This window comes from Muscardinus avellanarius (genome assembly GCF_963383645.1).
Source record: "Muscardinus avellanarius genome assembly, chromosome: 7".
In the NCBI taxonomy this organism is placed as follows: Eukaryota; Metazoa; Chordata; class Mammalia; order Rodentia; family Gliridae; genus Muscardinus; species Muscardinus avellanarius.
In genome coordinates, this window is record NC_137793.1 from 108763539 (window position 1) to 108777149 (window position 13611).

A 13611-nucleotide genomic window follows, 5' to 3' on the forward strand; every position below is an offset into this window, starting at 1 on the left:
TCACCGCCCAAAGGCCCCATCTCTGAACACTGCTGCACTGGGGACCACACTTTCTGCATGTGAACTTTTTGGGGGACATTCTGATCCAAACCATAATATCAAGGTTGCCTCGTACCAGTGTGTCAGAGTCGAAGCAAAAATGTATATTTTTTTGGTAGCATATGCTGGGCTGACACAGAGCAAAAGAATTATTTGATTTTTGTTAAAATGTCTCTCAAATATTTTCACATTTTAGTTGAAGCCATTGTGCCCATTTATAGAGAATAATGGACAATGTGTTGGGGGCCTGATGATCTGATGCGCTTCAGAGACATTCAGAGCCAGGCAAGGTCTAGAGAAGGACACCTCATTTGATCAAGAGGATAAGAGCAATATTTTTTGAGGGATGATAAAAGAATTAGGGCTCTTTATTCTTGAAAGGCACAGGCTGAGAGAGGACTCTGATTGAAATTTGTAAAATAATGAAAATCATATGATAAAAATGTGAACTTATTAAATCCCAGAGCATAAGACCTAGGAAGAGCTTTATCATCCTAAAGAAATATTTTTAGTACTCAAGTAATTAGGGGTAAAGGACCTGACTTCAACATCATAAAGGCTATACATGACAAATCCAAAGCCAACATCATATTGAAAATAGAAAAGCTAAAAGCATTTCCTCTAAGACCAGGAAGAGTTGATGTTCACTATCACCACTCCAATAATAGGACTTGAAATTTTAGCCAGAGTAATTAGGCAAGAGAAGGAAATAAAAGGGATAGAAACAGAAAAGCAACAAGTCAAATTATCAGTGTTCACAGATGATATGATCCTATACTTAGACTAGCCAAAAGACTTCTAGAGCTGATAAAAAATTCAGCAAAGTAGCAAGGATATGAAAAATCAATACTTAAAAATCAGTAGCTTCTCTATACATCAATAATGAACCAGCTGAAAACAATTTTATTCAAAATACCCTCAGAAATACCTAGGGAAAAATCTGCCCAAGGAGATAAAAAAAAGACCACCAAAATAAAAATTATAGAACAATGAAGAAAGAAATCGACGACATTAAAAGATAGAAAGACCTTCCGTGTTCTTGGATGGGCAGAGTGAATATCGTTACAATTGCCCTATTACCAAGAGCAATCTACAGATTCAATACAATCCCCATCAAAATACCAATGACATTCTTCATAGAACTAGAAAAAGTCTTCAGATTCCTAAGGGGGTGGGGGGTCCTGGGTCAGGGTGGACCGCAGGCAGATGCAGGCAACCTTGGAGCAGCACTTGAATGCAGTGAAGAATCCATCCATTGCTGGAGTCCCGTGCACAGGCGCACAGGACCTCAATCTGGTCTGCCATGGAACCCTGTCAGATACGCCTCCTGGGGTGATATCTGTTCTATCTAGCCAGCAAGCAGCTAAGCTAACCTCTGGCCCCACTGGTCTTCCGATGGCATGTCTAGAGTCAGATGATGGAAACATTATGATCCAGAAACATGCTGGCATTACGGCGGCGGCAGCAGGACACAAAACAGCTTCTTCATCTCCCATATCAGTTCTCCAACAGCCTGCCATAGGGACTCAATTCTACCCATGTCAATGATCTTGTAAAACTATTAGAGTTCCAGTGTTAGGCCAGTCCATTCATTCAAACGTGGACTGCGCGCTTTCTATTTATTTTAGAGTAAGTTGCTTTTTAACCATTCCATCAAGATATTCATAAGAAAGGATCATGTCTTGAAGCAGCAGGTGAGGGGAGAGAGCAGATGTCTCACCTGGAGCGCTCTCTGAGTTCCATATATCTCTCCTGGGGACCTGACTCCAGTAGTGGGATATCACAAAAGCAAGACTGAGAACTGATAACAATATTCTCCTATTCCTCCGTAGATGGACAAACCATTTCACTACATCATGCAACCTTTCTTGACCCTATTTTCCATGTACTCTTGTGGAAATAGAATGTTTCAAGAGCCAGGCAGCCCTGAATTTGAATTTTGGCTTCACCACTAATTACTGGTGTGACCAATTTCTAGTCCATAAAATGTTGATCATCATAACACTATCACGATGGAGATGCAATGAGGATCAAATGAGGTATCTGTGAGGTGCTTAGCATAGTCTCTGGCACATTGTAGACCCTAAGTGAATGCTAAGTCTTTCATGACCTGCCAGTACCCTCTACTCTGAGGAGACTGGTAGGCTACGTGCTCTGGGCCATCAGGGGCCAGGACGTGCTGTGCCTGCACTGCCGAGGAACAGATCTCTCTGTATTTCTCCACAGCAGGTCCTTCCGTTTTTGAGTCTCATCTCTACTCAAGGCCTACGGAAGGCTCATTTCCTCAGCAAAAGTAGCTCACATTGAGCTCGCTCTTCTCAGAACTCTCCCAGTGCATAGTTCAGCTCTCGGACAGCCTTCGATTTGTTCAGTTGCCTTGTTTCATTGTATGTGTGTTAGTCTTCCGTGATAGTCAACACTTAGAGAACACTGCCAGGGCCCTGGGTTGGAGATGCAACCACGCAGCCAGTTCCATAGACTCGGGCTTTTATTTGAGACTGTTTCTCATGTCCAGGAGTGCCTTGTCCAGTCTCAGACCTGAGGGTCACCTCCTGTCCTTCTGTGTTGTTTTGACACAGGACACAGTGGGGGTGCTTTGCAGGCACCCCTCACTAGAGGTCCTGGGAGGCATATTTGTAAGTGCCAGAATTCCTTCCTTATTCCTGGTAGCTTTGTGTTGATTTTGAAAGCTGTGCAGGAGGGCCGTATTAGTGCTGATTGGTCTCAAGGAAAGAAACAAAACAAAACAACACATAAAGCAGTGCTTAGAATATATTTCCTTTCCAAGAAAAGCAGCACTCACAAGTCAATTGGTGCTACTTTTATGTAACATAAGGCAATTGCTGGAAAGATTTTTCCTCCTTTCCTTTTGTTCTGAAGATTGCAAAAGTCAGTGGTAGAAGCTGGGACAGGTTTGCTGAATTTCTTCCCCCTTTCTTCTCTAAAGCCTGGGGGGCCAGTGCCTTTCTGAAGGCGCATGTGGGGACGTGGCTGCAGCACTTGCCTGCCTCCTGCCTTTCACCCCTGCCCCGGCTCAGGTGTGCTTCCTGCTGTACATTCCAGGCCATCTTCTTAGTTTTGATGGAGCTGGGAGCCCCTGTGACACCCCCAGGATTGCTCCCTGGGGCTCCCATGTCAAAGGCAATAACCTAGAGCTCCCTAATGAACAGCTCCCTTTTCAGCTGATAAAAATTTCTCATTTATTTATTTATTTAATTTCTATCCTCTCCTTTAAAGGTTATTATTATTAGTTTTTTTTTAAGTTTAAAATAACCACGAGGAGACCTTGTGATCCTCTTTTCACTGACCCAGATAGTTTCAGAGCAGATATTTTAAGAGACTGACAGCTTCTCATCTGGGGACATAGGCCAGCTCTCAGGAGCCGACCAGCTAAATGTAATAATAAAATATTAATCCTATTTCCCGCGCATGAAACCCTCTTCTTTTTCCTTACCTTTTCAAACCTTACTCAGCCTTCACTGTGCTGTAGAAAAAGCCTCAGCCTTGGGGATAAAAGACCTGGGTTCGGCTCTCACGTATAAGCCAGCCGACCTTGGAAGAGTCACTTCATGTCCTTGAGCCTCTGTTCTTTCATCTGTGAAACAGGGATGCTGGGAATCTCATCAAATGAGAGCTCAGAGATTAGAAAAGGTACCCAGAGAATTCTGTAAACATAGACTAGGCTCCAAAGAAATACGCATCAGACTCTAGAAAGTCCAACTTGTGTAGTCTTGGGATGACTATTCTCTCCTTATCTTTGAATTTTGGTAATATTGAGTCTTATCTACATCATGCAGCTTAATGGTTGTAGCAGCCTCTCTGTACTTAGTCTTTATATTATATCTCTAATTTTTCTACATCCCCCTCTGGTGGATAAATCCTTGCAGAACGGTACTGGGGCATTTTTTTTTCCTTGGGTCGACATTGCAATGATAGTCCTTGATAAGTGATTGGCGGAGAACCAGCATCTGACTCTTCTCAGCCTCTGCAAAGCACCCCCGCCACCTGACGGCACACGATGGACTTCTGCTTTCCTGGCTGGTCTCTCTCCCTCAGCTCAGCAGGGCTCCCTCTTGCTGCCTGGTTCCTCTCGCCTGCCCAGCGCGGGTACACGGCAAGCTCTCCGTGAGTGGCTGCGTGAACGAGTGATTGAAGGAATCCTCTGTGCTGCTACTTCCGGACCGTTGGCCTGGGAGGACGTAAAAACCCTGATGGAAACTTCGAGGTCTTGATCTACACCAGACCTGGATCCAAAGTCTGGTTTTGTCCTGGCTCACTGTGGGACTTCAAAGCACTCACCTCTGAGTTTCAGTGTTCTCGTCTGTAATAAAAAGGGAAAGGTAAACAGGAGCTACTCTATAGAGTGGCTCGTGGATGACATAAAAAAAAAAAAAATATATATATATATATATATATATATATATAGAGGGGGGGGAGAGAGAGAGAGAGAGAGAGAGAGAGAGAGAGAGAGAGAGAGAAGGAGAGGTAGGGAGAGAGAGAGAGAGAATAATAGCTGGCCCATTAGACACACTCAACAAATCAGGATCATTATTGCTAGGTTACTAAACCATCGGCAACAACACATTTCTTTGTGGTTTACCTGTAGTTATTTAATCACTTTTCACAATCACCCTCGAGGTGATTACTATGAACCCCAGTTTACGGATGGGAAACTGGGGTCCAGCGAGAGCCAGGGATTCATCAGATTTGATGGATCTGGATAGTGGTGGTGCCAGGAGCCCAGCCTGGCTGCGTGGCTTCGGAGCCCACACAAGGAAGTGTTGTGAGCACTGCTTCTGATCTAAAAATGGGCTTCCCACACTTGCCATCTCTCCTGGGGAGTTCAAGATGTTTTCCCATCGCCTGACTCAGTCGTGTTTGGTCTGCCATCACTAAGTCATCTAGTTTAAGGAGTAGAGCTTAAAATTCTTTTAAGAAGAAATATTTAGACTTATTATTTTCTACTAGGAGTTTTGGTTTGGCAAATATTGGAACTAATTAGGACTAAAGTTAGAACCAATACCTCCAATCTGTTAATGATCTTGGAGCGGGTGTAACTGGGAGACTTCAGAAGGTAAGTATTGGGGAGCATATCAGCTATTGCTCTTCCTGCCTCTTACTCAGTTGTTTAGTGACTTGCAGGCAAGTCTAATAACCTCCTCAGTTTACCCAATATGTCTGAGCCAAGCAAAAAGATTTGAGCCTCAGCAGTACAGTGAGACCCTTAGCAACCCAGCGAGACCCTGTCTCAATACAAAAAATAAAAAAGGGCTGGGTGTGTAGCTCGAAGGTAGAATGGCCTTGTGTTCAATCCCCAGTAAAACACACACACACACACACACACACACACACACACACACACACACACACACACAGCAGGCATATGACTCAATGGATGTATGCTTATTACACATTCCCCAAATATGTCTCTTTTAAATAATGGAAATGTACAGAAATGAAATTACAATATTGTCATAGGATCAGGCTCACAAGTTCCATGTGAACTGAGCCCCGATATTGTTAATAACAGCCTGAACCACAGAAGTATTCTTGGGCATGTGAGATTTCCACAGATAACATGCAAATTCTTTGCTATTACTTTTGGGTTGATTTCTGTTTTGCCATACTCCTAGAGATTAATTTGGGCTCACCAGTCTCTTGACCTCTCGTAGCACTGACTGCTGGAATCATACTCTTGTCCTTATTTACATTCTGTTTTATATAGAGGTCTATTTGTAGGCTTTATTTCATCTAGTAAAGGAGAGTTAACTAATCCAAGACAAGATGGCAAATGCAGGCCACAGTTAACTATGCTTTGCATAAATCTCCAAAGTGCTCTTTGCACACAATCAAGGATGTGTACCTTGTCTAATTATGATAAGCCGAGTCTGGCAGAATCTGCTCTTAATATTTGCAGCATAATGTTGTGGGTCTCTGAGATCCAGAAGCCCTGAGTTCCACTGGGTGGCACTTTTTGAATTTTCTTTTCTTTTTTTTTAGATGAAACTATCATACATTTATTTATTTATTTTTCAGAGAAAATCTATCCTAATATGGAATATGGACTCTAGATACACAAAACAATCTCGAAAAAGAACAAAGCTAGAAGATGTATATTTTCTGTTTTCAGATGTTATAAAGCTACAATAATTGAAACAGTGTAGTACTGTTATAAAGGCACATATATAAACCATTGGAGTTAAATAAAAGCCTAGAGATAAATTCTTCCATGTATTGTCAAGTTATTTTTGAAAAGGTTTCCACAGACATTTGGTGGAGGAAATAATATTCTTTTAACTAAATGTTGTTGAAAAATAATAATTACATGAAGAAGAATAAAATTGGACCCTTACCTAACACCATATACAAATATTAACTCAAAATAGATAAAAGACCTAAATATAAATCTTAAGACTATAAACTTTTAGAAGAAAATCTGGGAGACCCCTGGAGAAACCAGGCCCAGTAAGACGCTGGATTCTGGGCAGGGGTCGCGCGTGGCGCACAAAAGCCGGGGCCCGGGTCGCGGGACCCTGGGCCCCGGGCCGAACTGCGCGTAGCACGCCAGACCCCTGGAGAAACCAGGCCCAGTAAGACGCTGGGCTCTGGGCGGGGGTCGCGGGCTGGGCACGCCAGATGGGGCCCGGGTCGCGGGACTCTGGGCCCTGGCCGAACTGCGCATAGCACGCCAGACCCCTGGAGAAACCGGACCCAGTAAGACGCTGGGTTCTGGGCGGGGGTCGCGGGCTGGGCACGCCAGATGGGGCCCGGGTTGCGGGACTCTGGGCCCCTGCCGAACTGCGCGTAGCATGCCAGACCCCTGGAGAAACCAGACACAGTAAGACGCTGGGTTCTGGGCGGGGGTCGCGGGCTGGGCACGCCAGATGGGGCCCGGGTCGTGGGACTCTGGGCCCCAGGCAGAACTGCGAGTAGCACGCCAGACCCCTGGAGAAACAAGGCCCAGTAAGACGCTGGGTTCTGGGCGGGGGTCGAGCACAGGGCACGCCAGCTGGGGCCCGGATCGCGGGACTCTGGGTCCCGGCCAAACTGCAAGTAGCTCGCCAGACCCCTGGAGAAACCGAGCCCAGAACAGAAAAAGATAAAGAAAAATATCGGAGAGGTGGTAAGAAAGCCGGTATGGATGCCAGGACACTGGAGATGCAGACAAAACTTATCTAAATGCACTGGAACTTATGGAAAAATTTGCCGTGAAAGAGGACTGCTATTTCTCTATATTGTTAAGAATCTCAGACATCACATATAAGGAGAGAGTTTAGCGGAGACCAAGGAGAAATGCGGTGTTGAAAGAGTTCTTCGCGATGGTGGTGGAGACTTGTATTCAGGAGAAGCAGAAACCGGATCTTACCAACTTTATTTTTTTGGAGAAATTACACCAAATGTCGAATGCTACCATCACGCATGCTTAGGAACACTGGACAACATTCAGAGTGGAAAAAGAGCCTGGGAAGGATTTGAAACGGTGGAGGCAGTGGCAATGCCAGTGGCCAATATTCGGGGGAGGAAGAGATCTGATACATTACAACTGGAACCTTTGAAATAATAACCACAGAGACAGTGATCGGAACCTGCTGAGGGGTTAGGCGGGCGCCGGGGCCAGTGGCCAACATCGGAGCTTGCTGTGAGGCAAGGCCACTACTGAGGCCTCCGTGGCCGGGATTGGAACCTGCAGAGGGGTTAGACCGATGCTGGGGCCAGCGAGGCCGGCATTGGAGCCTGCCATGATGCAAGGCTTGTGCTAGGGCCTCCGAGGTCGGGTCCGGAACTTGCTGAGGGGTTAGGCCGGTGCTGGGGTCAGCGAGGCCGGCATCGGAGCCTGCCGTGAGGCAAGGCCAGTGTTGGGGCCCCCGAGGACGGGACCGGAGCCTGCTGAGGGGTTAGGCCGGTGCTGGGGCCAGCGAGGCTGGCATCAGAGCCTGCCATGAGGCAAGGCCGGTACTTGGGCCTCCGAGGCCAGGATAAGAGCCTGCCGAGGGGTTAGGCCAGTGCTGGGGCCAGCAAGGCCAGCATCGGAGCCTGCCGTGAGGCAAGGCTGGTACTGGGGCCTCCAAGGCCAGGATAAGAGCCTGCTGAGGGGTAGGCCGGTGCTGGGGCCAGCGAGGCCGGCATCGGAGCCTGCCTTGATGCATGACCAGTGCTGGGGCCTCCAAATCCGGGATCGGAGCCTGCCAAGGGGTTAGGCCGGTGCTGGGGCCAGCGAGGCCGGCATCGGAGCCTGCCTTGAGGCAAGGCCGGTACTGGGGCCTCCGAGGCCGGGACTGGAGCCTGCCGAGGGGTTAGGCCGGTGCTGGGGCCAGCGAGGCCGGCAGCGGAGCCTGCCGTGAGGCAAGGCCGGTACTGGGGCCTCCAAGGCCAGGATAAGAGCTTGCCGAGGGGTTAGGCTGGTGCTGGGGCCAACGAGGCCGGGATCGGAGCCTGCCGAGGGGTTAGGCCGGTGCTGGGGCCAGCGAGGCTGGCATCGGAGCCTGCCGTGAGGCAAGGCCAGTACTGGGGCCTCCGAGGCCAGGATAAGAGCCTGCCGAGGGGTTAGGCCGGTGCTGGGGCCAGCGAGGCCGGCATCGGAGCCTGCCTTGAGGCATGGCCAGAGCTGAGGCCTCCGAGGCCGGGACTGGAGCCTGCCGAGGGGTTAGGCCGGTGCTGGGGCCAGCGAGGCCGGCAGCGGAGCCTGCCGTGAGGCAAGGCCGGTACTGGGGCCTCCAAGGCCAGGATAAGAGCTTGCCGAGGGGTTAGGCCGGTGCTGGGGCCAACTAGGCCGGCAGCGGAGCCTGCCGTGAGGCATAACCAGTGCTGGGGCCTCCGAGGCCGGGATCGGAGCCTGCCGAGGGGTTAGGCCGGTGCTGGGGCCAGCGAGGCCGGCATCGGAGCCTGCCTTGAGGCATGACCAGTGCTGGGGCCTCCGAGGCCGGGATCGGAGCCTGCCGAGGGGTTAGGCCGGTGCTGGGGCCAGCGAGGCCGGCATCGGAGCCTGCCTTGAGGCAAGGCCGGTACTGGGGCCTCTGAGGCCGGGATCGGAGCCTGCCGAGGGGTTAGGCCGCTGCTGGGGCCAGTGAGGCCGGCATCGGAGCCTGCCATGAGGCAAGGCCGGTACTGGGGCCTCCGAGGCCAGGATAAGAGCCTGCTGAGGGGTTAGGCCGGTGCTGGGGCCAGCGAGGCCGGCATCGGAGCCTGCCTTGAGGCAAGGCCGGTACTGGGGCCTCGAGGCCAGGATAAGAGCCTGCCGAGGGGTTAGGCCGGTGCTGGGGCCAGCTAGGCCGGCAGCGGAGCCTGCTGTGAGGCATGACCAGTGCTGGGGCCTCCGAGGCCGGGATCGGAGCATGCCGAGGGGTTTGGCCGGTGCTGGGGCCAGCAAGGCCGGCATCGGAGCCTGCCATGAGGCAAGGCCGGTACTGGGGCCTCCGAGGCCAGGATAAGAGCCTGCCGAGGGGTTAGGCCGGTGCTGGGGCTAGCGAGGCCGGCATCGGAGCCTGCCTTGAGGCATGACCAGTGCTGGGGCCTCCGAGGCCGGGATCGGAGCCTGCCGAGGGGTTAGGCCGGTGCTGGGGCCAGCGAGGCCGGCATCGGAGCCTGCCTTGAGGCAAGGCCGGTACTGGGGCCTCCGAGGCCAGGATAAGAGCCTGCCGAGGGGTTAGGCCAGTGCTGGGGCCAGTGAGGCCAGCATCGGAGCCTGCCTTGAGGCAAAGCCGGTACTGGGGCCTCTAGGCCAGGATAAGAGCCTGCCGAGGGGTTAGGCCGGTGCTGGGGCCAGCGAGGCCGGCAGCGGAGCCTGCCATGAGGCAAGGCCGGTACTGGGGCCTCCGAGGCCAGGATAAGAGCCTGCCGAGGGGTTAGGCCAGTGCTGGGGCCAGCGAGGCCGGCATTGGAGCCTGCCTTGAGGCAAGGCCGGTACTGGGGCCTCCGAGGCCAGGATAAGAGCCTGCCGAGGGGTTAGGCCGGTGCTGGGGCCAGCGAGGCCGGCATCGGAGCCTGCCTTGAGGCATGACCAGTGCTGGGGCCTCCGAGGCCGGGATCGGAGCCTGCCGAGGGGTTAGGCTGGTGCTGGGGCCAGCGAGGCCGGCATCGGAGCCTGCCTTGAGGCAAGGCCGGTACTGGGGCCTCTGAGGCCAGAATAAGAGCCTGTCAAGGGGTTAGGCCGGTGCTGGGGCCAGTGAGGCCGGCATCGAAGCCTGGCGTGAGGCAAGTTCACTCCTGCGGCCTCCAAGGTCGGGACCAAAGCCAGCTTAGGGGTTTGACCGGTTCAGGGGCCAGCGAGACCAGAACCGGGGCCTCCCATGAGGCAAGGCCGCTGCTTGAGCCAGCGAGGTCTGGATCAGTCCACTGAGTAGCCAGGCCACTACTGGGACCATCAAGAGTGGGATTGGTACTTGCAACGCAGCATGCACAGAGAAATATCGCAGAAAATATAAATCAGACGCTTCTCTTAATCAGCAATAACTATGAGGAAAAGGGCAACAGGAAGAGGTTGAGCTATAGAAAGGGCCCTATAGTGAAGCAACTAATGTGACCAATCAGAGGGTATGTAATACTGGAGGACGGAGCCTCTTTAAAACGCAGGAGGTACATAAACAAATGTATCAAAGTAAATCACCAAAGAAGTATGGGATGGAGGGAGGGGGAGGGAATGGGATGGGGGCTGGAGGAGGGCTAATTGGATGATGTGTGCTTGTATATCCTCTCAAGTCTTGTACTCCAATGTGATTGATATATGACTACAATGCACCAATTTAAAAAATAAATTAATTAAAAAAAATAAAAAATAAAATTAAAAAGCCCTTGGAAGCATCTATTGTTACTTACAGTAGCAAACAAGGGATCTGAGTATCAAAAGTTGATAATAAACTTTATCTATGAAAAAAGGAAAAAAAAAAAAAGAAGAAAATCTGGGTCATAAAACCTCATGACAATGAAATTGGCAGTGTTTTCTTGGATATGATTTCAATGGCACAGGCAACAGAAGGGTAAACACACTCCCTAGAAAATAAAAAAAATATTGTATATCCAAAGACAGTATAGACAGAGTTAAAAGTTACTGATAGAATGGGATAAAATATTTCCAAATGCTATATCTGAAGGTATATTAATATTCCAACTAGAAATCCTAAAAATTAGAAACAATAAAAGCAAACAATACAATTTAGAAATAGGTAAAAGACTAACATAAATAATGAATCTCCAAAGATAGCCAATCTTAGTTGTCTGTTGGATGGAAAATCTTGTTTCTCTGGCTCTGGTGTGTGTTACCTATTCCTTCTTTGTAGTTAATCTCTTTGAGTATTTTCTCTAGTGCTGGTTTTGAAGACATAAATTCCTTCAGTTTCTGTTTGTCATGGAAGCTTCTTATTTCCTCATCTAATTTGATAGAAAGTTTTGCTGGGTAGGACATTTTTGGCTGGAAGTTGTTTTCTTTCAGAGTATGGAATATGTTTCTCCAAGCCCTTCTGGCTCTCATGACTTGGTTTGGGAAGTCTGGAGTGATTCTAATTGGTTTGCCTCTGAATGTCACTTGGCCCTTTGTTTTTGTTGCCTTTAAGATTCTCTGCTTGGCTTCCACAGTGGTCATTTTTACAATTATGTGGCATGGGGATCCTCTTCTCCGATCCTGTCTAAAGGGAGTTCTATAAGTTTCCTGGACCTGTGTATCAACCTCTTGCTCTATGTTTATAAAATTTTCTGCTATTACTTCCTTGAAGAGATTGTTGATCCCTTTGGTTTCACCTTCTTTTCCCTCCTCTATTCCAATTATTCTTAGGTTAGCTCTCTTAAAATGGGCCCATATTTCTTCAATGTCAGATTCCTGCTGTTGGATTTTTTTTTCTAAATTAGAAACTATGCATTCATTTTTGGAGTGATCATCTTCTAGGAGCGAGATTCTATTCTCCATGTGGTCTAATCGGTTGTTTATACTTTGAATTGAGGCCTTTATTTCATGATTACATCCTTTATCTTGTTTTGGGTCTCTCTGAATTCTTTTCAAAACACCTCTATTATTTCTGCAGTTATTTTCCTGATTTGATCTTCTAGAAATCTCTGAATTTCTATTTTATCAGGTTCTGATGTTGTGGGGTTGTGGGCATTCATTGCTCCATTGTTATTTCTCTTTCCCATGATTTCGGAAGTTTGTGTCTTCTCTGGGTTCTTCCCTGGGTCACTATGACTTCACTTAAGGTGCTGTGGATCTCGAGTCTGTAGTATCTCAGTCCCCACTACTCCTTTACTGGGTTGTATCACAAAGTCTCAGACCCAGGGAGTCAATCGAGGCTGCTTTAGACCAGGGGGGGTACCAGGTTGGGCGTTCTCCTGCAGGGAGTTGTGACTATAGTGTGATATCTCTGCCACCACCACTCCCCCACTGGGTCAAGTCCCTGGGAGTCAGTACTGGGATTTCTCCTCTAGGGGCCACAATTTGACTCACTGTTGTTGAGTGCCAGATGGAGCTGTCGTGGACTTGGTGAATTTGCTGCTGCCGCCGCCAGTGGCAATATGGTGCCCTTGCCACACCCTCAGCCATGAGCCTGGTGTATTTCTTCTCTGTTTTTGAGCTCTGCTCTGAGTCCCTGTAGGGTGTGCTGAGCCCAGCCCCTGGGAGCTTTAGACGCTCCCTGCGCCGAAAAATCTGCCAAATCCTGCCCGGCTGATCCGCAGCGTCTCACCTCAGCTTGCTGTCCACCACTCCTCTCTGGAGTCTGGTGGGCTGTTGAGTTCATTGGTCTGGTGCCGTCCGGTGAAGTCGCCGCTGCCGCCAGCAGTAAGGCGCTGCTGCTGCATCCTCGGGCGTGAGGCCGGCGTATCTCCTCTGTGGCTCTGAGCTCCGTTCTTAGTTCCCCTCCTCTCTGGAGTCTGGTGCTGGAAGGGAAGATGGCATCTGTGCCGTGGGCTCTGGCTGCAGCACGGCAGTCTGGTTTCTTTCTGGTTTCTCATTTTTTCAGCCCTCTTTTTCTCTGTCCCTGGTATTTACCTTTTTTGTTTCTCTGCTGATGGTGTTTTCTGGCTATGAAAGGTGCTGATTTTGTGGTAATAGAGATTGGTTGTTAGCGGGGCTCGTAAGCCCCGCGTTTCTCCATCGCCATCTTCCCGGAAGTCTCCTTTTTGAACTTTTGATCACATCTATCTAAAGCTGTGGGATGAATTAGAGATAATGCTGTGGTCTGAATGTGTTTCTCCCCACCCCATTCATATAACAAAGTCCTTCTACCCTCGATGGTGGTATTAGGAGCTGGGGCCTTCGGGAGATGATCAGGTCATGAAGGTGGAGATGTCATGAATGAGATTCACGTCCTTAGAAAAGAGGCCAGAGGGAGTTAGCTGCCTTAACCCTTTCAACACAAGAGGGTGAAATGAAAACAAAACAAAACAAAACTGCTGTGAAGGAATGGGTCTCACAAGACACCAGATCTGCCAATGCTTTGATTATTTAAAATGTACTTTTAGCCGGGCGTGGTGGTGCACGCTTGTAATCCCCGCGCTTGGGAGGCGGAGACAGGAGGATCGCGCAGGTTCGAAGCCAGTGGCGCTGGCGTAAGAGACCCTGTTTCAAAAATATAAAATAGGTCTGGGAGT

At 49.3% G+C, this 13611-nt stretch overlaps 1 protein-coding gene across 1 annotated transcript; it reads left to right on the forward strand.

Moving 5' to 3' along the window:
* Window positions 1-1245: 1245 nt before the first annotated feature.
* On the forward strand, window positions 1246-4188 carry LOC308265183 (ragulator complex protein LAMTOR5-like; the record flags this gene model as incomplete). The annotated part of the gene is made up of 2 exons (XM_080698773.1): window positions 1246-1579; window positions 4142-4188. The coding sequence occupies 2 exons, from the start codon at window positions 1246-1248 to the stop codon at window positions 4186-4188; spliced, it is 381 nt and encodes a 126-aa protein (XP_080554899.1).
* Between the last annotated feature and the right edge of the window lie 9423 nt (window positions 4189-13611).